A 25389-nucleotide genomic window follows, 5' to 3' on the forward strand; every position below is an offset into this window, starting at 1 on the left:
AGGCATCACTAAGAAAGTCATTTCACAATTGTGACTCCAATTTAAATGTTTCTCAGTGCATTACAATATGTGTCATAACACTAAGATAAACATGAATTTTACAAGAGTAAGATATGTCTACTTGCGGACCTCATTCACAAAAGTTTTATTCATGATTAGGCTTGTCATTATGAGTTTGTCGCCCATAAGACTGAAGTGAGATAACTACTAACAGAAAGATCTTTGTGAATGTGGTCCTTAGATCTGATGAATTTCCAGGATTAAGATGTGCCAGATAAAAAGATTGGTGAATTAGGCCCAGTGCCTTTGTGTATGCATTTGTGGTTGGTTAGCATTTGCTTCACAGGTCGATTTGCTAGAACTTATAACACTCAGAGGTAATGCGACCACCTCACTCCAGGTCATTATTGATACTCTCTCCAGTCTTTAATTTTTCCCTTACAAATCATTGGTTTCAAGTGTGTTAGTCTAATTAGTTGAATGGAAGATAAGTAAGATTATAAAACCCAGAATGCACTAGCTCATCACATTCCTCAACAGGAAATAATGTCCATAATGAGTGAGGTGGTTATCCTACTCAGAGGCCCCATGTTGTACGTTCTATTCCTGAAATGGAGAACTGATATTTTTCTGGAATGAGCACTGTGATTAGGAAGACAGTGATGTGCAATGAAAGCCAGGGGCTGAGAGTGCTGGGTCTGTGAATGCATTTGGGCTTCATGTGAAGTGTCCCCTGAGGCCTGAGGAAGGGTCTCAAAGACTACCAATGCAAAACTTACCATGGTTAGTAACTTTTACGTAGTTAAACAGAGGGCCCTAATGGGAAATATATTTGTAGTGTGTACAGCACCAAATATTCGCTCCCTGATTATCCTTGAGCAATCATAGGCATAAGTGTGGACCTATATGCTTTGATGGTTCCTGAAAAATAAATGTATTCCAATTTAAGCAAACTCATTTTGACTTTCTTTGGAATATTAGCCGACCTGGAGGAAGAGGCACACCCAGAATACAAGTTTGGAGCAGAACTTTCAACAGATGATCTAAGTCAAAAGGAAGCTGCTGCAAACAGTGTTAAAAAGGTATGGATGGTCAAGTAACCGCCTCTCGTCTGTTATTTGATGAACACCGATGGTAGAGGGAATTTATATACTATAAATATTCACATTTGTAGTAAAGCATGTTAAGCTTCTACTTAGCAATGTTGATGTAGCACGAACTGGGATCAATACAACTAGTGGACAATGTGATTTCATTCATAAAATAGAGTAATATTAATTACTAAAATTATAAGAAGCCGTCTCACAGAGGTATGCTATTACAAACAATCCAGGTTTCAAGTTATTGGGAGGGCCAAGTACTCATTTAGAAAACGCTAGTGGTTTAATGTGAGTGTATTGATTTTAATGATTCTTATAGATTGTCTTTGGGCAATTATCGACTTTAAAAAAAGGCTTCATTTGAGGCAGCTTAGATTTCCCATCCAACCTTTCCACTTTTCTTCATTCCCTGAATGCACTCACCTCTGATGAAGAGCCACATGTGCTGTGTTTATCGGTGACCTTGGGTATTTATTATGGCAAAGTTGTACTGGTTGCAGTCTACTTTGATAGCTATATATAGTTATGTTTTTGCAGTCAGAAGGTTACGTTTATATAGACTCTTAGGCCCTTTTATATTGAGTAGAGAGGAATGGATGGGGCGCTTTGCACTTGGCTCTCAGTACCAGTGGCAATGTTGGAAATCTCAACTGGAGCTAGTTGGATTGCATAAGTTAAAGAAGAATTGTCTTCACAGAGTGATAATTTGGAGAGTTTCACAGAGAAGCATTCTCTTTTTCCTAGTTTCCTTGTCCATTGATCAGTTAAGGACGCTTGAATTTGAGAGGGTTCCCTATTGTCCGAGTTAGGCCACTCTTCTCCAATGTTCAAAGTCCTTTACCAGAGTTGACACAATTTCTAATTGGACCCTAAATACTATGCTTCTATTCCCCGATGAAAGAAGCTAACTTCCCATTAGGTGTGAAGAATGCATCTTTGGAGAAAATGTCTTCTTATCTCATAAAGATTCTTATGGCTCACTAGGATAACTTGTGAAGCTGTTGAGAAGGATCAGCCACTTATCTGCATCCTTCAATGCTGCACTTCGGGAAAACTATCCAACGGGATACTCTATTTCTTTGGTATACAAAATCCACATCTGTGGTGTAGAAATGATGGTGATGGAGTATGAGAACAGAAGTCTGAGTTCCCAGATCTAAGATGTGTGCACCTAAAAAGCTCTTTCATGCAATTTCCTGAGGCTCTGTATCTAGACCCATAGAGCACTATCATGGGGAGATACGGCAGCCAGCCTCAATAACACACCTAAGTACTTAAATTGTATAGTAATTAAACATGTGTTTTTCTGCAATAAGTTGTACATTTGAAATCTTGATGAGCTGATAAATTTCAAAGTTACTGTGTCCTCTGACAAGGGATATATTATTTTCTAATCTGAGTACTCTGAAATATCTTCGGGTAACTGTGCACTATATAAATCATAAAAGCCTAAACTTAAATTGGACATTTCTGATTCAGCAGCTGGTGAGTGTCATATGGGAAATCTGCAATGCGTATTAATCAATGAGATATGGCTGTTGCCTTCACTTGGTGCTTGTCCACACCAGAAGAAAAGAGAAGGCACAGATGGCAATCTGACCGAAAATCAAATTCTTTAAACCCACCCTTAGGATCTACAAGTAGCATGTAGCTCAGACACTCTTATATCAGAGCTCCATTGGAACTCAAACTACTTGGATGCTTCAGCTCTCGCCCAAAAACGATGTTCCTCTAGAAAATGTTCAGCAGAATTGACCAACAGCACTAGCATTACTAAACCCCTGTAAGTACAGGTCTCCATGAGGAGTTTCTACTGCTTGATTGTCAGGATTTGGGTTACCAAAGAGAATAACACCCACTTGAGCGCAAGTCACCCATTCTTGTGAACTAGGATACTGCCAATTATGCCTCATTTGAGGAGTAAATAGGATTGGAATATTCTATTTTGGTCTTTTCTCCTCCTTGGACTGTTTTAAGAATGGACCAAGACACCTCTGTTCTGTCTATCTTTGAGCTATCCAAACCTAATTTGGACAATGCTCTGATTAGTGGTGACTTCCAATCCCTTCTAATTTGAAGAAGAAGATAACTCATCTAACTAGCCATTTTATTTTTGGGGGCATGAAGAAGGTGAAGGAGTTAAGGAGGAGTTTGGGAGAAAGTAGATGTGTGTTGTTGGTTTAGCACTCGAAGCGGCACAGTATGTTTTGGTGTTAGTCCCACAGAGGGCTGAAGTAGATGTGAATACAATTAGAAATTACTGCACCATAAACAGCCAAGTGTTTTCCAACTCAATTAGGAAAATTTGACTGGGACAGGTAAAGTTGTAGTCTCCTTATCTAAGACACAGAATCCAAGGTGGAAAACACCTTGTTCTGAATTGCAGTGCTGCTTTTGTCACTAACATAAAAGGGAATTAGGTAATAAACAAATTACTGACTATTTACTATTACTGCTATTTCTCTACCATTGTCTCCTCATATAGTACAAGAAATATATCTTATTAGTGATATGTTTCCACTTCAGCTTTCACTTTGAATAATTATGGCTTATGCAGTACTAGGTTACTCTGGGACATCATGACCTGTTTCTGTTTAAGAGCTCATTGAACCTCTTTCCGATACCTATATTTTTAGGGTATAAGATTATCCTCTTTTGGTTGCCACACCAGTTTCTCAGACCCCTCCTTTATATCGTAACAGATTGTGTCTGGTGTAGCCCCTTAAATTCTGCCTTGATCTTCTTTTAAGCCATCTCTGAATCCTCTACCACTTCACTTTGTGGTTCGGGCACCACCATAGTCCTCTTTTGGCACCACGTGAATCAATAATTTTGATGTAACACAATCACTAACACAGAGCGCAACCTTGAAGCCACTTATGCAGACACAACACCAGCCCTCTGTAGACTATATCACTCAACTGTTTGTACCCTACCCTCTGCTGGGTGTTGCAGTTACAGCGCTGAAGTGCAGACCTTTACAATGATTTCAGTGGTGTATTGAGAATTACCTTGCTGTGGAAGTTCCAATCCCCGCCTGTGCAGTCATCATATTAAATCAGCTGCTGCATAGCCAGGATTAAAATATATGAGGCACTTTAGATGGTCAAATCCAAAAGCTTAGTAGTGATTGAAAGGCACACTTCATTGTACTTTCCTTTAATCTGCCAATTTTTGGCTGTGGCGATCTTTGTCATTGTTTTAATTTTTTTTACAGATTGCTGAAGACAGCGAACAAGAAAATAATAAAAAGGTAATGGAAACTAATTGTTACTATAATTTTTTCCAATATTCATAAAAAAGCGAGTTACTGATAGGTGATATTCTATTTAATTGCATAGTGAAAGATAAGCGCAGATCTCTAGATATCTTTCTCTTGGTATCTCAAAGGGTTTAAAAAAGGGTATACACCATCCTGCAACACCAACAGAAAGGGTGTACATACCTTGGATGTTACAACAGCTGTAATCTATCACAGAGGACAGAGGCCTTGCTACAGACAGAACGCTTTTTTGAACGACACTCCTCACAGATGACGGGGAAGGCAGACCCAGAGGGAATCATAGCAAGGTGGTTCTCCAGACTATTTAGCAATTTTACTCATTAGCTGGTAAACAATTGAAAATAAGGGCTATGCACATTCCACAAGAAAGGAAGTGGGGATTTCAGCATACATTGAAAATGTATCTATCAATGACGTTTGTGCTGAAACAACGTGGTCATCAATACCAGGCACTTGTGAAATTCTGAAATTTCGCTCTGTGAAATGTTGTGAAAGGTACATGAAATTGTGTGAAATTTCATTAATATTACATTGCGAAGTTTCATTTGAAATGTCAATGTGAGGTCCTACCTCATGTTCAGATACCACATGAGATACTAGGAAGGGGGAGTGGATTGAGTAGAAAATGTCATTTTCTGTTTGAACCAGTCTCAGGTAAGACATTTCTGCCTGGAACCAGTCTCCCACAGTGTAGAAGTGTGGAAACGTTTGCACCTGCGAAATTTGCAGAATTTCAGGGTAATGTGAAATTTGAAAAATTGGTGAATTTCAGTAGCCTAATTAAAGTTTTGCAAGGGGCTAATCAATACGCACATTTACAAAACATATTTAAAAGATATCCAGTCACATGGGGAAGCTCAGTTTAGACAGATGGAATTGAGTCTCTTGTTTGTTGCGCATGTTACCTCGTCCTCAAGGAGAACTACTGCTGCGAAACAGATGCAGAACATATGAATAGAACACGTTCCTGCGAAAGGAGCTAATTTCTTCCCTATTAACAACAGTTTTGCAGCTTGAAAACACTCCTAGATTCAAAAGTGAGCATCCTACTTCACAGAAGATGGAGAAAATAATTGTGTATTATGAATACTGATTAACTGCATTTAGTACAGACAGCACACTATACAAAACCAGGAATTAAATAATCTAAAAATGGTGTCTATAAACTGAGGCAATCTGGGCTTAGAGTCGACTTCACAGGGAGTCGCGCTGGCTCTGCCTATATATTTCATAAACTTTTCCAGACCAGCCCATAGATGGGGGAGTAATGCATAGCCTGTGACTTTAGAGCAGCTTCAAACTGCAGTATGGTTGTTCCAGTATCTTTCCTTGATGTTCATGACACACCATAGTACTGGGTCACTCTGAGTGAGAGCCTTGGCAGATCATTTCCCGATTCTGCTCCTTTCACCTCCCACAGCTCACTCTGCTAAGTACCACACATCATGTTTACAATACAGAAACAATGCTTCAAATGGAATCATCCACTTACAGTGACCGACACCAGGGCCGGACTGGCCTTAATGTGCATCGGGTGTTTCCCCGGGTGGCTAGAAGGGTGGGGGCTGGTTTTGCAACAGTGGGGGCAGTTTTGTTACTGGTGCTGGTTTTACAGCAGTGCTACAATATCGGCCACCATTATCAAAAGCAGCAAGCAAGTGTTTCCAGCCTCCCGGGGCCAGGCAGGGGCTGCTTTGGCTTCCCAGTCCGGCCCTGACTGACACCTAAACGCATTCCTCTGGGAGTTTCTTCTCCCCACATTTGGTGACTGGTTCACAAGGTTGCTCTGTGAGCAGTTGTAGATTCTTCATGTTTTAGATCAGAATTACTCCTGAATTTTCAAGCCTGAATCATAAAGCGTTTTCTCTCAGTAGTATATGCTGTCATCAAACCTAAGTGTGACAAACTGAGTTTGCAGGAGTAACATATGCTTACTCACAAATATGATTCACAAAGCGTTTTGCTAGAGTAATCTTTTCTTACTCCCGGAAAATTTCGGAGTAAGTCATACCCAAGTCTTGAGTAGGACACAATCATTCCTTGAAAATGCATTTTGAACAAGATCTAGAAATTCAGAGGAAATTCATACATAAGAAAGGTATGAAGCACAACTTCTCAAAGAAAATACTCCTTAAAGAAAATAATTGAACCAATAGAAATTTGTAGAAATTGGAGAATGTGTTAACCTTAACCATATTACTGCATATTAATTATGTTCTGTTGCTTTAGAGTAATTCTATAATACAGCAGTACTGAAATGCAGTAATACAACCATACTTAAATACATTAATATTAGAGTGCAATACATAGACGTTACAGAAGGTTACCACCAGGAAAAGTCTCCCCACCTCTCTCAAACTCAGTCCCACTACATGAATTGTCCCTGTCTCAGATCACAAATTAAACATCGCCTTCCCTGCTTTAAATCCTTCTGTGCCAGCTCAAGGATCAGATATTTTTCCTCCAAGAATTATCCACTGGAATGTTCTCACCACCAAAATGAGGGTGGCCACCTCAATGTCCATCTTAAAACAACACTCAAAAGCCACTCCTTCCTGATATAAGATCCCCTTCTCCTACATTACAACTACTTTGACATCACGAGCGCTGACTGCGTTACGTTCACCCTCCAGACCTCTGGGAATGGTCTGGACCATCCATCCAGTATTGCCCACCTCGCCTCTTCCACAATACCACATTCTTAGATGTGACGCAGCGGCCAGAGATGCCAACTTGGGAGTTGGGGACCTAGGTTTCGCATCTCTGCATTGGCGCAACATCACTTAATCTCCACGTGCCCATGAACAGCGCCTGGATACCCTCACCGGTAATAAGTTGCGCTATATAAATCTAACAAAAGCACACCATCTGTTACAATAGCTGTCAAATCTCTTTTCTATCATTTTTTTCAATCTACACCTTTACGGTCATATTTTTATCAACTGAAGGAAGCATGAAGACGTGTGAGTGTCATGTTTTTAATAATCCTTTCACAACAATGTATATGGTGTATATGGTACATTGTAATCCGGAGGGAAGTGTGCTGTACTCCAAGTTATGTAAGGGCCAGTAACATGTCTGGCTGATTTTAGCACAATATAATAAGCAACAGAATAAACAATCCTTACTTTGCAAGGTTAAAATGCAGAAAAAGGTCAGAATATGTATTAAAACACAGAGAAACTGTTGCATCGCTGCATTCAAGGTGACATTTCACCTGATGGAGCACTCCTCCATGCACCGACAAATGGCTGTTTTTCTAGCGGCCAGATACTTTACCTTGCCTTATGATGAAGTAACTTAGAATATCAATATGTTTGCCAAGAAACGACTATCTTGTTAGAGACTTGCAAATGTACTCCTTTTATCTAGTGGCCCATTAGCCTCTAAGAGGATTCCTGTGTATGTTATTATTACGCTTATTAAAAGAGCATCGACAAGTCATTGTTTGCCAATGAGCATCAGCCATCTCTAATTCATATTTAAGTTTACAAAGAGTGTACTAAAAGTTTTTTGTTTTTGTGTGTGTTCTTCTACCACTTTCCAACCAGGGTATGGAAACTGTAGAAGATGAGCAAGCATGGATGGCCTCGTATCAATATGTCGGAGCGACAACTAACATTCATCCCTATTTATCGACAATGATCAACTATGCTCAACCTGTCAAGTTTCAAGGTTTCAGTGTGGCTGAAGGTAAGTGAAGGAATGTTTAGATGGCATCATTAGGAAAGAATAGACTACAAGGGACCCAGCTGTTGCTTCTTGTGTTTTGTTCAAATTGACGGGATAAGCTTCAGTAACAATTGTACATGTCCCCTTTCAGCAATTAGAAAACAAGAACTAATAACAACAAAACATGAGGTTTCTCTTGCTCTATCTTTTGACTCAATTTCTAAAAAGAAAAGAACCAGATCAGATTCTTCTAAAAGTCATAGTCTCTGCATGAGGGAGTGCCTGGACATGACTAGATTTATGTCTACCTGAAATGCAAAAACACTTGGCACACACCAGGAATCCCCTGCATAACTCCTATGGTGTATGCCTCTGTTCCCTTCACACATGTGTAAAAGTGGCTTGTTATATGCACTTCTGTAGCTTTCTGAACACGCCTGGGTTATTCAGGTGTGGCTTTAGAAGTGCAGACGTTGCATGCAAAAAACATAGCAACTGATTGGGAAGGGAAAACCTATAAAGATATGACTGTAGGTGTATCCCTTCTATGCACTGGTAGGACTGTGGGTGGACCCCTTGTATGCGCTAGAATGACTATGGGTGGACCCCTTGTATGCACTGGTATGACTGTGGGTGACCCCTAGTACGCACTGGTATGACTGTGGGTGGGCCCCTTGTATTTACTGGTATGACTGTAGGTGCACCCCTGGTATGCACTGGTATGACTGTGGGTAGACCCCTTGTGTGCACTGGTAGGACTGTGCGTGGATCCCTTGTATTTAATAAGATGACTGTGGGTGGACCCCTTGTATGCACTGGTATGACTGTGGGTGGACCCCGTGTATGCACTGGTGTGACTGTGGGTGGGCCCCTTGTATGCACTGGCATGACTGTGGGTGGACCCCTTGTATGCACTGGTATGACTGTGGGTGGACCACTTGTATGCACTGTTATGACTGTGGGTTGACCCCTTGTATCGGTCAAACGAAAAGGGTATACAGTTCCTCTGTTCATAGAGGAGAGAGTGAAGGGTAATCTCCTCAGAATTAGACTAAGTGGGGAGTGGTGTTCAATAAGCCCAAAGGGTATAGGACTGTGTGGGGTGGGGGAACCCACATTGGTGGAACTAAAACCCTCACACACCCAGCAAGCTAGGTGTCATGCTTCATCATCTGGGTTTTGCTCCTCGTCGGGTCGGCGCTGCAATTCCCGACGGGCACCCAGAGATGGGGCTCTTTGGCGGAGATCTTTTGTTCCTTGCCGAGGGTGAGTGCAGGTGAGGGCCAGGGAGGTGTAGACGTTAGGTGGGTGTGGTTAAAAAGGGTCGGTTAGTCTGGATAAATGATTTTATTTGGTCAGTAAACCACCCTGTTAAAATGAAAAGAGAGGTGGTAGTCTTGACTAGATGGGTCAGGGACTACTCTACTCTACTCTGGTGGTCGACATGTTTCATGCCTTCTAGGTCAGGAGGATCCAACGGCAATTCATCAGGACCAGTGATTAAAACTATCTACAACTATGTGAGGGTGTGGTACTAATTATAAACAGTGATAAGGACTACCCTAAGTAAGTGTCGGAATAACTAGACTCTTACTATCTGGACCGGCCTATAGAAAAGGAAAAAGGGAACAAAACAAGCACCAGCGTACATTAAGACGCACACTTAGTCAAAATAAAAGAAGAAACAGGAGCCAAGGTCTCCTCGTATGCATTTGTGGAATGAACAATATAATTTACATATTGGTGGTCATGCATAGGTGGATGCATGGTGCAGAAACGTGCCAGGTGAGCAAATCTGGAATAACAATATATACAATTCATTAAAACCACTCAGAATCTAACCTTATGTGCAAAGATGCTCACCTAAAGTATTCGAAAGTGCCGCTCCAGTCGGTACTTGGCGAGCTTCTTGGGGATGCGCACTTGCAGTTGAATCGCCCAAGGGTGGTGTAAAGACCTACCCTGCTCCGCCGAAACCGGGAAGTAGAGTCTGTTTCCCGCTACTCGGTTAAAAGGAATAACTCGTCACGCTAGATTGATGCTGATTGGTTAACGGGCACCGGCTGATGAAATAGACGTAGGATCTAATATCAAGGGTAAACAAAGGTGCCATCTTGGAGAGGGGTATGCCACTGAGATGTGGATAGTGTGTGTGGCGTAATAACGTCAAAGGGTCCTATAGAAACAGACGTAAACATGGGCTTATGAGTGTATGGATATGTACTTTCTCCAAATCAAACATTTATTGGAAAGTAATACTCGTGGATATAAATAGATATGGTAATTGTTCACATATACTGGTGATGAAAGAGGTATGGCAAGTTGATGTGGCCTCAAATCATCTGGGTTTACTGCCGGCAGGCTAAGTAAGAAGTTAAATAAGTAGGGGGTTTTTTTGACAAGAAGTTTAGCGATGGTGGTCTCATCAACGGAGACGACATTGGGCGCCATGTTGAAAAGTAGTTAAACGCCTGGAAACCAAGTATAATGATGAAAAGCAGGGCGCTGCAGAGCATCAATCTCCGGTTCGAATCACACATATGGTGTTATGATGTCATAGGAGAGGCGTGAAAGGTAGAGGAACTGTAAGTAAGTTAATTCCAACCTAATGGTGTGTATCGGGGAAGTGTTGCAGGGTAGTCAAGAATTTCCCAATCAATGTCACGAGTTAGCAGATGATACCCCTCCCTTTATGGAATACTACTCGAGGGTGCGATTGCAGTGGAGTAGAGGTGTCAAGGGAAAGTACTCTCAAACTCAGTGTTGTGGGGTATGATCATGGGAAAATTGTGTTTCTCCCTTAGGTTAAACTAACTGATAGGGATTGACATATAAGTGTCGTGTAAATGTCAATGAGTTAGAGAGACCCATGGTATGTCATCGTTAAGACCACGTGTATCAGAAGACAGTTTATGGACCCATCTTTGTTCCAATCTTAGAAGGGATTGTGGTGGCATGCCTGGATGTGATTCAAGGACAACCCATCTCAAGGAGTCTGCTGTGTGATGTAGATCCTTGAAGTGACAGTATAATTTTGTAGTTTCCTTGGAGCATCTGATATTACTTTTATGCTCTGTGATGCGTATCTTAATTGATCTTGTCGTCATCCCTATGTAATACAAAGCGCAAGGGCATTGTAGTAGATAAATGCAATTCTTAGAATTACAATTCGTGTGACGTTTCAATTTCCAGGTTAGATTGTCAGACAAAACCAATTCCTTAACGGTCATCGTTTGTTGGCAAGATGTGCAACTGCCACACGGGAAATGTCCTGTGACTGGCGGGAGGCCCCACAGGGGACCCCTTGTATGTACTGGTATGACCGTGGGTGGACCCCTTGTATGCACTGGTAGGACTGTGGGTGGACCCCTTGTATGTACTGGTATGACTGTGGGTGGTCCCCTGTATGCACTGGTATGACTGTGGGTGGACCCCTTGTATGTACTGGTATGACCCTGGGTGGACCCCTTGTATGCACTGGTAGGACTGTGGGTGGACCCCTTGTATGTACTGGTATGACTGTGGGTGGTCCCCTGTATGCACTGGTATGACTGTGGGTGGACCCCTTGTATGTACTGGTATGACCCTGGGTGGACCCCTTGTATGCCTTGGTATGACTGTGGGTGAACCCCTTGTATGCACTGGTATAACTGTGGGTGGACACCTTCTATGCACTGGTATGACTGTGGGTGGACCTTTGAATGCACTAGCATGACTGTGGGTGGATATCTTGTATGCACTGGTATGTTTGTGAGTGTTCCCCTTGTATGCACTGGTATGACTGCGAGTGTACCCCATGTATGAACTGGTATGACTATGGGTGGACCTTTGAATGCACTAGTAAGGCTGTGGGTGGACACCTCGTATGCACTGTATGATTGTTAGTGTACCCCTTGTATGCACTGGTATGACTGTGGATGGACCCCTTGTATGCACTGGTATGACTGTGGGTGGACCCCTTGTATGCACTGGTATGACTGTTTGATGGACCCCTTGTATGCACTGGTATGACTGTGGGTGGACCCCTTGTAGGCACTGGTAGGACTGTGGGTGGACCCCTTGTATGTACTGGTAGGACTGTGGGTGGTCCCCTTGTATGCACTGGTAGGACTGTGGGTGGACCCCTTGTATGTACTGGTATGACTGTGGGTGGTCCCCTGTATGCACTGGTATGACTGTGGGTGGACCCCTTGTATGTACTGGTATGACCGTGGGTGGACCCCTTGTATGCACTGGTAGGACTGTGGGTGGACCCCTTGTATGTACTGGTATGACTGTGGGTGGTCCCCTGTATGCACTGGTATGACTGTGGGTGGACCCCTTGTATGTACTGGTATGACCGTGGGTGGACCCCTTGTATGCACTGGTAGGACTGTGGGTGGACCCCTTGTATGTACTGGTATGACTGTGGGTGGTCCCCTGTATGCACTGGTATGACTGTGGGTGGACCCCTTGTATGTACTGGTATGACCCTGGGTGGACCCCTTGTATGCACTGGTAGGACTGTGGGTGGACCCCTTGTATGTACTGGTATGACCGTGGGTGGACCCCTTGTATGCACAGGTATGACTGTGGGTGGACCCCTTTTATGTACTGGTATGACTGTGGGTGGACCCCTGTATGCACTGGTAGGACTGTGGGTGGACCCCTTGTATGTACTGGTATGACTGTGGGTGGACCCCTGTATGCACTGGTAGGACTGTGGGTGGACCCCTTGTATGCACTGGTATGACTGTGGGTGGACCCCTTGTATGAACTGGTATGGCTGGGTGGACCCCTTGTATGCACTGGTATGACTGTGGGTGAACCCCTTGTATGTACTGGTATGACTGTGGGTGGACCCCTGTATGCACTGGTAGGACTGTGGGTGGACCCCTTGTATGTACTGGTATGACCGTGGGTGGACCCCTTGTATGCACTGGTAGGACTGTGGGTGGACCCCTTGTATGTACTGGTATGACCATGGGTGGACCCCTTGTATGCACTGGTATGACTGTGGGTGGACCCCTGTATGCACTGGTATGACTATGGGTGGACCCCTTGTATGCACTGGCTTTCTCTGTCTACTACCTTTCTCCTGCTCTAGGAGTGTCCCGAAGGTGCCACATAAACCTGTTGAAAAAGCTAGTATACTTTGTGGTAATTTGCCACCTGTAAGTTTTATCTCTGCATGCAAAAGCACCGAATCCAAGCTGTGTTTTTTTACAAGGCACAAGGTTAGATGGTGGTGCTGTACTTGGGTGGTAACCTAAATCGGCACTATTCACCTGCATCCGGACCTGCCTCGCACCAGCACCCGCCAAGTCAAACACCAGCAGCAACCACCTCAAGTGCATCCTGCTCAACACCCGCTCCGTCCACAGACACGCCATCGAACTCTGGAACCTCCTAGACGCCACAGCCCCTGACGTTGCCTTCCTCACGGAGACCTGGATGAACGCCTCTTCAGCTCCCGACATCGCCATCGCCATCCCAGAGGGCTACAAGATCGTCCGGAGGGACCGCAACGCCAACCAGATGGGAGGAGGCATCGCCATCATCCACAGGAACACCATCCGTCTCACGACCAGCACCGACAACACCCTGACCAGCGCCGAACACCTGCATTTCCAGATCCACACCAACCCGAACACCACCCTCAGAGGCACCCTGATCTACCGACCCCCGGGACCACGCACCCCATTCAGCGAGGACATCGCCGACTTCGTCAGCCCGCATGCCCTCCCCTCCGCTGACTACATCCTCCTGGGAGACCTCAACTTCCATCTGGAGAACAACAACGACCGCAACACCAGCACCCTGCTCGACAACCTCGCCAATCTTGGACTCAAGCAGCTGGTGTCCACCCCCACCCACCTCGCCGGACACACACTCGACGCAGTCTTCTCCTCCAGCACAGACATCAACTTCAGCCACGCCACAGAGCTTCAATGGACGGACCACAGCTGCGTCCACTTCACCTTCAAGAGAACGACGACCCACCACCACCAGCAACAGGCCGCCCGCAGAAGCTGGAACAAGATCACAGCAGACCAGCTCGCCACCTCCCTGAGCCAGCACCCTCCTGCCAGCTCAGCGAACCCCAGCCAGGCCGCCGACAACCTCACGAAGTGGATCAGCAACTGTGCGGACGAGCTCGCCCCGCTGAGGACCCCGCCCATCCGACCCGGCAGCAAGAAAGCCCCGTGGTTCACCGACGAACTCAAGAGCTCCAAGAAGAACTGCCGAGCCCTCGAGAAAGTCTGGAGAAGGGAACCTACACCGGACAACAGGACCACCCTCAAGCGGGCCACTCGGAAGCACCACCAGCTGATCCGCGCCGCCAAGAAAACTGCATTCAAGGACCGGCTGGACAACAACGCACACAACAGCAAGGAACTCTTCAACATCGTGAAAGAGCTATCCAACCCCAGCGCAGGAAACAACGACATCACCCCTTCGCAAGACCTCTGCAACTCCCTCGCTTCATACTTCCACAACAAGATCGCGGACATACACAACAGCTTCAACAACCAACCAACGCACACCATGACCGAACAACCACCCCCCACCACCACCCTCCACGCCTGGACCCCGATCAGCACCGAAGACACCATCCGCACGATGAACTCCATCCACTCCGGATCACCAACCGACCCCTGCCCTCACCACGTCTTCAACAAGGCCGACGCTGTCATCGCACCCCACCTGCGAGACATCATCAACACATCCTTCGACACCGCCACCTTCCCTGAGAGCTGGAAGCACGCCGAACTCAGCGCTCTACTCAAAAAACAGACCCCACCGAACTCAAGAACTACCGCCCCATCTCGCTCCTCCCGTTTCCAGCCAAAGTCATCGAGAAGACCGTCAACAAGCAGATGGCCGCCTTCCTCGAGACGAATGGATACCTCGACCCCTCACAGTCCGGCTTCCGAGCCAATCACAGCACCGAGACCGCCCTCATCGCCGCCACCGATGACATCCGAGCCCTGATGGACAACGGAGAAACAGCGGCCCTCATCCTCCTAGACCTCTCCACGGCATTCGACACTGTCTGCCACCGCACCCTAGTACAGCGCCTCAGCAACATCGGAATCCAGGACAAGGCGCTGGGATGGATCATCTCCTTCCTCGACGGAAGAACTCAGAGAGTCCGCCTACCACCGTACAAGTCAGAGGCCTCCAAAGTCATCTGCGGCGTCCCTCAAGGATCCTCTCTGAGCCCCACCCTCTTCAACGTCTACATGAGACCCCTCGCGGCCATCGCACGCCAACACAACCTCAGCATAATCTCCTACGCCGACGACACCCAGCTGATCCTCTCCCTGACCAACGACCCCGCCACCGCCAGAGCCAACCTACACGAAGGGATGAAAGAGGTAGCCAAGTGGATGACGACCAGCCGCCTGAAACTGAACTCTGACAAGACGGAGGTCCTCATCCTGGGCTCTTCACCCTCCACCTGGGACGACTCCTGGTGGCCTCCCGCCCTGGGCACCGCACCCAAACCGACAGACCATGCACGCAACCTGGGCTTCATCCTGGACTCCTCCCTCTCCATGACCAGGCAAGTCAACAACGTCTCCTCGGCGTGCTTCAACATCCTACGCATGCTACGGAAGATCTTCTGGTGGATCCCCAACGAGACCAGGAAGACCGTCACCCAGGCCCTCGTCACCAGCCGACTGGACTACGGCAACGCCCTCTACGCCGGTACCACCGCCAAGCTCCAGAAGAGACTCCAGCGGATCCAGAACGCCTCAGCCAGACTCATCCTCGACTCATCCTCGACATCCCACGAACCAGCCACATCTCCGGACATCTGAGAGACCTTCACTGGCTCCCCGTCAACAAAAGAATCACCTTCTGCCTCCTCACCCACGCACACAAAGCCCTACACGACCAAGGCCCGAGCTACCTCAACAGCCGGATCAACTTCTACGCTCCCAAACGCCACCTCCGATCAGCCAACCACGCCCTCGCCGCCGTCCCCCGCATCCGAAGAGCGACTACAGGAGGAAGGTCCTTCTCCTACCTGGCCGCCAAGACCTGGAACTCCCTCCCGGCCGACCTGCGCCTGACCCAAGACCACCTCTCCTTCAGGAAGAAGCTGAAGACCTGGCTGTTCGAGCAGTAGCGGCACCCCCCCTCCCCCAGCGCCTTGAGACCCTACGGGTATGTAGCGCGCTCTATAAGTGTCACTGATTGATTGATTGATTACGTTGTCATAATTCTGCTTGCACCCATCATATTTGTTCCACCATAACCCTCCTGGAAAAAGGTTTCAATAGAAAAATGGATACAGGCCCAGTAGTGAGGCACTCTTGGTCATTTAGAGTTTTCATTATTCCATTTTTATTATATTATCAAGGTGCTCGTGAATGATTAATAACAACAAAATCCTTCGTTCAACGCACCCATCATGGTTTTGTCACGACAAAAAAAATCAGCCTACTGCAGTGGTACAGAATCACCCTGCTGCTGCAAAGAAAGATGGGTCCACAAAGTGTAGAAAAGCGGATAACTCAATGGGAAACAAAGGCATCAAATACTGCATAGGACACCTCTATTAATGACTGCTCCAGGCTCAGGTGCAAATGAGCCTAGTCTGGAGCCCTCATCAAGAGACGCAGAAACATGTCGGAGGAAGATTCCAACACATAAATCACAGTGCATAAATACCCAACATATGTTGACTATTAACACATAACACACCTCTCAACGTATATAACATAACACCTGTTTATAAAGCCTTCCCATACTTGTGACGTCATGCTGATGGTTCTTCCTTCGGATCCTGCCTTTGTGAATCTGGTCATGGTTTTACCTGCAGACACTGAAACCTTGTCTGCATGTAAACCTGACTTACAGAAAAAGCTAAGATGTTTTAACTGGATGTATCAGGTGTAATACTGCCACTTTGCATAGTCAAGAATTCCAAAAAGAAGTACATTTAGATTGCAATAAATGCATACAGGTTGTGTTCAGTGCCAACATATAACACGTTTCAAAGGGTAGTATGGGCTTCTCTTCTTTGTGGTGTGGTAGTCTTTTGTAACCCATTGAGTTTCGATTTTAGTTTTCATATGGGGTCTCGGCTTCACACATTGAAATGTTCAATCTGTGCCAAGTTGAGAGTATCCTAAGAATCCTATGATGCCTTTAAGGCTTCTTACAATCTGGCCTTTTCAATATTGCATGTAAGTGTTCCCTGGCTGGGGTCAGTTGGAGAGCCGACTAGCACTTTAGAACCATGCTTGTGTGGGCATGGGTAACCCCTATATTTTTTAACATGCCAAAAATTACTTTAATAGCGCGCCCATAGATGGATGGGTCGGCGGTGTTCAACCCCAATTTTGTGATGCAATGTGTCACGAGATAAGCCACAACTCAGCATCTCAAATATTAAATCGATTAGGTAGGAACAAACTCAGTGAGTGAGTTCTGGGGCAGAGTTAGACATTTAAAGGATTTATTACACACATTTAAAAGGTACAATAAGAATATAATAGGGAACAAATATCTATAGAATTTTAGCCAGTAAGGCTCTCAGTAATAGGACAATATAGGAATTTGAGCATCATCAAGAAATAACCTTACTCTCAAATAGCAGCAAAATCAATAAGAAATTGGGCAGCATCCCTAGAGGCATCGGAAAATCTTCTGGCTCACCCCAAAAATCGTGGGTTGATATACAGTTTTCTTGCATAGGAAAGCATTAGTTTATGCAGAATCATCATGGTGTGAGCAAAAGAATTACACTTTTTAGCAACTCATAGCACAATTCCATTAAATATCATATTGCTTTACCATTTCAGCACTATCCCACAGCATGAATATTGATTCTGCACACACTAAGCTGATGTCATCCAGCGATAGCAGGACAAACTAGTTACAAGAACAACATTAACTATTGTGAATGAAGGCAGTACAGTGAGCTAGTAGAAGGAACTTGAGAAACAGCAACCTTACTGCATCCATGTTCGAAAGTTTTCTTTGAGAACTGAAAGTACTTCATCAATGGAAATAAATACACTTGACTCCGCTTGACTGTTTGCAGTAGAAATAATGAAAAGTGAATGTGCAGAAGAAGACCACCATTATAAACAAGATGGTGTTGAGGCCGAATCGAGGCCTAATCAACATACGCCAGGAAAAGGCACCTTTACACATTACATGAAAATAATTTCAAAAGCAACGGCACTATGTCGGTGTGTATATGTGAATAAGTAAGAGTAAATCCATATGCATTCTACACATTGTTAAAAATGCATAAAAATATAAGCTGCACAAAAAAAGCTAACTCGGGCTGTGGAGTTAATACACCTATTTTCATTGTTACTGGACCCTCAGACATCTTAGCTACATTGCCCAACTTGCATGTCTGCCAATTTGCAAGTTGGTAAATTATTCCTACTCAACTCATGATGTTTTCCTTCAGTACAGTTGGAAATGGTTCCTACTACAGGGATCTGACTCAGACGAGGCCAGCACCCTCCTTCACCCAAACACTGTCACAAAGCAGTCTCCCCAGTCTCGTTAACTCAAAGAGTCCCTTGTTACCCTTGGGTTAGTCACTCCCGACAGACCTGAACTGTCTTCTGGTAGCCCCCTTCTGCCGATCAAGGTCTGAGGAGTCACTGGCTGCTCCATGTGCCTCCACCCCTGGATCAAAGCAGTCTAAAGCTGGCCCGTGTCCATCTACTCACACTACTGGCTCCCCTGTGCCATCCGCGGACAACATACCTGCATTGCTAGTGCTTGCTGCATGAGCAGTGATCTCCTTGTACATAATGTCTCATCCCCTGGATGTTTTTGATTTTTGCGTGACTTTGCCTTTAAAAGTTTTTCCTTCAGCCTGCTCTACTAAAATGTAGTATAACAGTCCTTTTAGATATGAGGATTTTTCTCAGCTTTGTGTCCAGGAGTTGCTTCTGTACACATTACTGAAACATGTTGTTAAAGCACAAAGCCCTTCAAAGTGGACATTGCAAACACTCTGCAATTAATTTGCAGAGATTCAAGTCTTCTAAATAAGTCTTACCAAAAATTGAAGACATACTTTTATTGAATGTACAAACTGACTAAAGTTGTTACTCTGACCTGAGTTGTATCATTTCTGCTACTTCCCATTGAGAAGACAATCTGCTTCTTTTAGAACCATGCCACATGAAGGTTTTTGTCAGTAGATATTAACACAATCATGCTATATGCATATATCATTATTATAAGTGTTTTGGGCACATTTGTGTATACTTCTGTGCCTATTTTCTGCTGGTGGTGGCAGGTGGTAGGCACCAGCACTCTTTTTTTGGGAACGGGTACCTATTTTTCCTCATCCTACTTTGATCCAGCCTAAGTGACAGACATTGGGCTTGGGGAAGAGAAAGATAGCACAATGCCAATGGGAGAAAGCAGGAATGAAAAAGACCCTGCTGGAGTGGCACAAAGAAACAGGAGGAGGAAGCGTCTAGACAGAGGCATGAGTTGGACACAAGCTCAAAAAACGTTGTTATTTGACATCCCTATCATTTGGCACCACTGACCGTAGGTTCCTCACTTATGTGTTTTTTACAGATTAACCATTGGCATGACTGCATTGAACGAATTTTTTCAGATGATATGCAAGTGTTGAATCTAAAGTAAAACATACACAAGTGTTCCTATCACAAACTACCTCAGACATTGGCCCTCATTTAGCGTTTTCAGGGAGGCCCGCTGCCCCCCAGGCTGGCACAAATTACTACTTCTGCCACCTTGGCAGGCCGCTGCCTTTCATAATTAGAGATCTCCACTAGCATGGCAAAGATCACTGTGCCTTCAAACGTTCCCATCACAAATTACCTGATACATTGGCCCTCATTTAGAGTTTTCTGGGTGGCGTGCCATCCACTAGGATGGCAGAAGTCACTATCTCTGCCACCCTGGTGGGCACTGCATGCCATATTTAGAGATCTCCACTAGCCTGGCAAAGATTACTGTGCCTTCAAACATTCCCATCACAAATTACCTGATACATTAGCCCTCATTTAGAGTTTTCAGGGTGGCGTGCCATCCGCTAGGATGGCAGAAGTCACTATCTCTGCCACCCTGGTGGGCACTGCATGCCATATTTAGAGATCTCCACTGGCCTGGCAAACATCTCTGAGCCCTGAAAGGAGCCACCACAATAGCGACCCTTCTGAAGGCACGAGAAGTTTGCTGAGTGGCAGCCATGGTTCAGGTAGCCACTCACAAAATGTTTTGTTAGAAAGACAAACTCCCAAAACAGGTGTTTCTTTTTGTAAAACAAAATATGAATAACTCTGACAAGTCTCCCGGGGGGGGGGGGGGGGTAATTTTTCTTTTTTTTTCACTTCAGGACCACCAGGCATTTCCTTTTTAGAGGGGACAGTCTGCTGTACTTACACTGAACTCACTGTCCATTGGGTTGTCAGCATAAGATTTCAGTCGGGAAAGTCAGCAGAGGCAACGGTGGTGGAATCATGGCAGTCTGCCTCACTCTGAATAGAGGAGGTGGACCATCAGATTGATGCACAGTGTTGTACTCTTTCTGCCAAACTCTAAACAATCTTCTTACTCTGCTCTGTTCATAAAACTGGCACAGTTCCACAGACTAAAAGTTGATCCGACCATACTTACTATATGTGGAAGTTGCTGGACTTTTAACATCCTACATCCGCTACTGAGCATCAGTTGTTTTGCTTGCATACACAATAGGACTGAAATGTTGGTCTCCCTCTTTGAAGATACTATGGTAACTTCAAGGACGGAGATGTAAGTGGTGCAGCTATTACAGAGGTACCAAGGCCCCTGGTAGGGAAAAAGGGTTCAGCCTGCCCTGCAGCAGCTCAAGTTAGATTAAAGGCCACACGCTTTGAATGATTTACACACAGAGCTTACATTGGTACTGTTTACCTTGGTGAAGGGGAGTGTGGTGGAGTGATAAGGAAAGAGTATAGAGGATAAGGGAGGAACTGTGATGATAGAAGTAATTAATGAAAGAAATGACCGAAAGAAGAAAGCAGAGGAAAAAGTGACAAAAAGGGAGACGGAGGTAAGGGCAAGCAAATGGGATAGGGGATAGGGGAGAGGAAGAGAAATGGAACATAAATAAGGACACCAAGGAATGAACAAGGGTAAGAGATGAAGGAGCAGAGAAGCAAATACATGATATAAATGTGAGTGAAAGAGAGGAAACGTAGAGGAAAAAGGTAGATTAAGACGGGCTTGGGGAGAGTTGAGTTAGGATACAGGAGAATTGGGCAATAGAGTAAAATAGAAGACAAGGAAATCAGAGTATTTAAGAGGAGTGAGAAGAAAAATATCAATGAAAGGGGGACGGGGATAAGGACAAGTGATAGGCAAGGTTTGGAGAGACAAAGGAAGCAATAAGCACGTGAGACGGTGAACCGAGGCCAGAGATAAGGAGGGAAGGAGTTAGGAAGGTGAGAGGGAAAGGCAGGTAAAATGAAGAACTTGGAGACCTGCAGCTACCATTAGGGCAGCCCCTTGTCTTCTATCACCGACCCTGGATGATAGTGTAATTTTCTATTCTTGAATTAGGGCCCATCTAACCTTTGCTACGCCACTGCATGGTAAAGACATCTGTAAATATGTGTTCCCAAATATTAGAAGGATAATTGTAATTGTATTTCTGTAGTGCATACTACCCCTGATGAGGGGTCAAAGCACTTTTAAGTGAGTAGCATGCTACTTCAGAACCCAAAAAGGATTAGTGGTGGATTAGTTCAGGGGAATGTTAGTTATTTGAGCAGTGGACATGAGAGTCTGTTAGTTAGATTGAAAAGGATAATGGGGGATACAAGAGGGAAGTGTCTGGAAAGTGTTTATTGGGAGATCATAGTAGTAAAATGAGGTTTGGGATGAGCATAAGGAGAGAGGGAAGAATCTCTAGAAATTGATTAGGGAGATCATAGTAGTAAAATGAGTTTCAGGGTGAGTCAAAGGAGAGATAGGTGAGGGAAGAATTTAGAAGGGTTATTTGGGAGATCATAGTATTAAATGAGGTTTGGGGTGATCCAAGGAGGGATAGGGGAGGGAAGCAGCTATGAAGGGTTATTTTGGAGATCATAGTAATAGAATGAGGTTTGGGATGAGTCGGAGAGTGGGGGTAGAGGATATATTGAGAGAGGTATAGGGTGAAATACAGGGTAGAGCTTTTGAGAGAGTCAAAGTTATTTTTTTACTGTAGGAGTAAAGTAATAAATATATAGATACATAAGTACATAGTATTATACATATTTATATTAATAAATACACATATCTGCATGCATACATGTAATCAAAGTAAATGTTTATATTCACATTGGGATATGCTGTACATTTGTGTTTGAGTATGGTGGTTATGTAGGAAAGAGCCAACTCTTGAATAGTCTTCTGAAGATAAGATAGTTATCTGTGGATCTTATATTCGGGGGTAATGAATGCCATAGTTTGGCTGCTTGAACAGAGAAAGATATGCCACCTATGTTTGTTTACTTGTATGGTGGGATTTTGAGGCGAGGTGCCACTCTGGAGCAGCGGTTCCTTTGTTGGATGTATTTGGTGATTTTATTCCTGAGGAAAAGTGGTCCAGTTCCATGTATTGCTTTGTGAGTGATACAAAGCAGCTTGAATGTGGATCTTCTGGCAACTGGTAACCAATGTATGGCCCTCAAGGCAGGGGAGATGTGTGCTTGTGGCTTTACATGTGGGAGTAGTATGGCAGCAGAGATCTGAATCTGTTGAAGTTTTCATAGTTGATAAAGATGATCCATGGTATAGGCCATTGGCTTAATCAAGAATAGACAGTACAAACGAGATATTGGCTTGTACTTTGTGTGGTAATCCTAGGTGGGGGAAGATGCGTCACAGAGTTTTCATAGCAATGAAGCTTGATCTTGCTAATTTGTCCACTTGGGCATTCATTGATAACTTGGAGTTCATGGTAATTCCAAGGATTCTTATTTTCTTAGATATTTTGGGAGGCGCTCTGAGATCGTCAGGCCAGGCGCAAAGTGGGTCATAATGTTTTCAATCACCACATATGAGCATTTCTGTTTTGGAAGCATTCAGTTTGAAAAGTACAGTTTGGATGAGAAAGGTAGAGAATGGATGACATTTGTCTGTTTTGAAGGTAAGATGTGATCCAGTCAAGGGCAGTCCCCTCTATGCCGGCTTCGTAGAGTCTTTGGATTAGAGTGTCATGGTCAGCTGTATCCAAGGCAGCAGAGAGATACAAGAGTAGTTCAGCAACCCCGTTGCAGTCTAAGGTGTGTTTTTAAGGTCATCCTAGATGGTAATGAGGGCAGATTCTGTGGCTCTTTCTGGACAGAATCCTGTTTGGAAGTGTTAGATTTGATAGCTGGAAGAGGTAATATGTGTGGTGGAGTGGAGTATGAGGGTTGTTTTGTTGTGTGTTTTTGGTAAAAAGAGGTGTATGGTGTTGGTTGATGAAATTATGTAGGGCTGAATATGGGTTTGGTGGTGACAGAAAAAGGTCTGTTAGGGGGCAAGTAGAGGGTAGAGCGGGTCTTTTGTATGAACAGGCAATGTGTGTCTTGCTGGATTAAAGTTATTTATAATGTGGCTTTGTGATGTGCGGTTTTGTTAGTGGTATAGGACAGAGTGGTGTTTTGTGGGAGAGTGAAGGTGCCGTGTGTGGCAGGTGGGGTAGAAGAGTATATATTTGTGGGTTGTGGGGTTTTGTAGCGTTTTTTAATACAATAAAATGTGGTTAGGATTTGCTTGTAGTACATGAGTTGAGTGCGTTTGGTGTGAGTGTGTTAATATGTTTGTGAATGAGTTAAGGTTGGTACTTGTGGATGGAAAAATGGGTAGTATTTCTGTCCCTAGGCCTGACCTGTCCTGAACAGGCCCAAACTGGCAATTGCTCTTGTCCTCTCTGCCCTTCGCCTCAACGCCTGGGCTGAGATGCCCTGAGCCCTAAGTTTAAATATTCTTAGTGATCAGGTGACACCTTCAGCGAATGGAAAGCCTAGTCCTAACTAATCAGAACCCTTTCCCTAAGCCCTAGGACCTATAGGAGACCAGGTCCGTATAACCAATCACAGCCCTAGTCCTTGCAACCAATCAGAACCCTGAGCCCTAAGTCCAATAGAAAACCTAGCCTCAGGAGCCAATCAGAATCCCAAACTTATCAGCCAATCAGAGCCCTAAGTCCAATAGAAAACCTATCCTCGGGAACCAATCAGAATCCTAAACCTATCAGCCAATCAAAACCCTAACCCTAAGTCCAATAGGAACTTCAGATATAAGAACCAATCAGTCCACAGATGTAACAACCAATAGGAAACTTATATAAGGGGAAGGTGACCTTAAGCACAGGCTGATGGCCCGGGGGCAGGAAAACTGCTCCTAAAGACCAGAGTCTCCTTGGAGACAGACAGACTCAATCCATATTTGGCAGGTCCAGGTTTTAACCCTGGAGGTAAGGTCCAAATCTAAGCTACTTAATATACTGCTTTCATGCACTTTAAACAAATCACTTTTTATAGCTAAAAACAAGTGCTACATATACTTTCCAAACAGAGTTTAAACCATAAAGCAGATGAAGTAGTATCACACTCTGCTTAGCCTTTGAGGGTGTACCTTGCCATTTTAACTATAAAATCAAAATATTGGGGGCATGGAGGCTATGGGCTAGTGGCTTGCCCCTTCAGACCTAAGCACAGTACAGGGGAAACTAGGACACAAATTTAAACAGTCACTGGTGGAAAAAACAGCAGTTTTCACAACACAGTTTTAACCATAAGCAGATGAAGTAGTCTTTCAAGCACACTCTGCTTATCCTCTGAGGGTATACTTTGGCTTTTTAACTTTCAAAATCAAAATAAAATGGGGGGGTGGGTAGTATGGGCTGGAGATTTGCCCTTGTAGGCCTAAGCATAGTAGAGAGGAAACTACAACACAAATTCAAACAGTCACAGGTAGAAAAAAACTGCACTTTTCACAACACAGTTTAAATCATAATGCAGAGGAAATAGTATTTTAAACACACTCTGCTTAGCCTCTGAGGGCGTATTTTACCTTTTAAACTTAAAAAAAAACAGGAAGCTATGGTGGGGCTGGGGGCTTGCCTCTACAGACCTAATCACAGCACTGGGGAACTAGGACACAAATTCAAACAGTCACAGGTGGAAAAGTAAGTTATCTTGTCCTCCCATATATGAGCACATTTCTGTGCATTTCCTCTGCTTGTGAGAGGGAGAATCAAAATATGGCACTTAAGAGGGGCGGAGACATTTGAGGAAGTGCAAATGGTTAGAAGACAGACCCTAAGGCTGCCCAGACTCGTGCAAGAAGATGCGTTAACATTTTACATCACAT

At 44.6% G+C, this 25389-nt stretch overlaps 1 protein-coding gene across 5 annotated transcripts in view; it reads left to right on the forward strand.

Moving 5' to 3' along the window:
• PLCB4 (phospholipase C beta 4) overlaps nt 1-25389 on the forward strand; it is a 1018018-nt gene that overhangs the window by 768068 nt on the left and 224561 nt on the right. For all 5 annotated transcript variants that reach the window (XM_085612653.1, XM_085612654.1, XM_085612650.1 and 2 more), the window contains 3 exons: nt 982-1082; nt 4318-4353; nt 7935-8076. In XM_085612653.1, coding sequence (XP_085468779.1) covers nt 982-1082; nt 4318-4353; nt 7935-8076 — 279 coding nt within the window. The remainder of the gene's footprint in view (nt 1-981; nt 1083-4317; nt 4354-7934; nt 8077-25389) is intronic.

Source organism: Triturus cristatus, chromosome 6, assembly GCF_964204655.1.
Source record: "Triturus cristatus chromosome 6, aTriCri1.1, whole genome shotgun sequence".
Taxonomy (NCBI): Eukaryota; Metazoa; Chordata; class Amphibia; order Caudata; family Salamandridae; genus Triturus; species Triturus cristatus.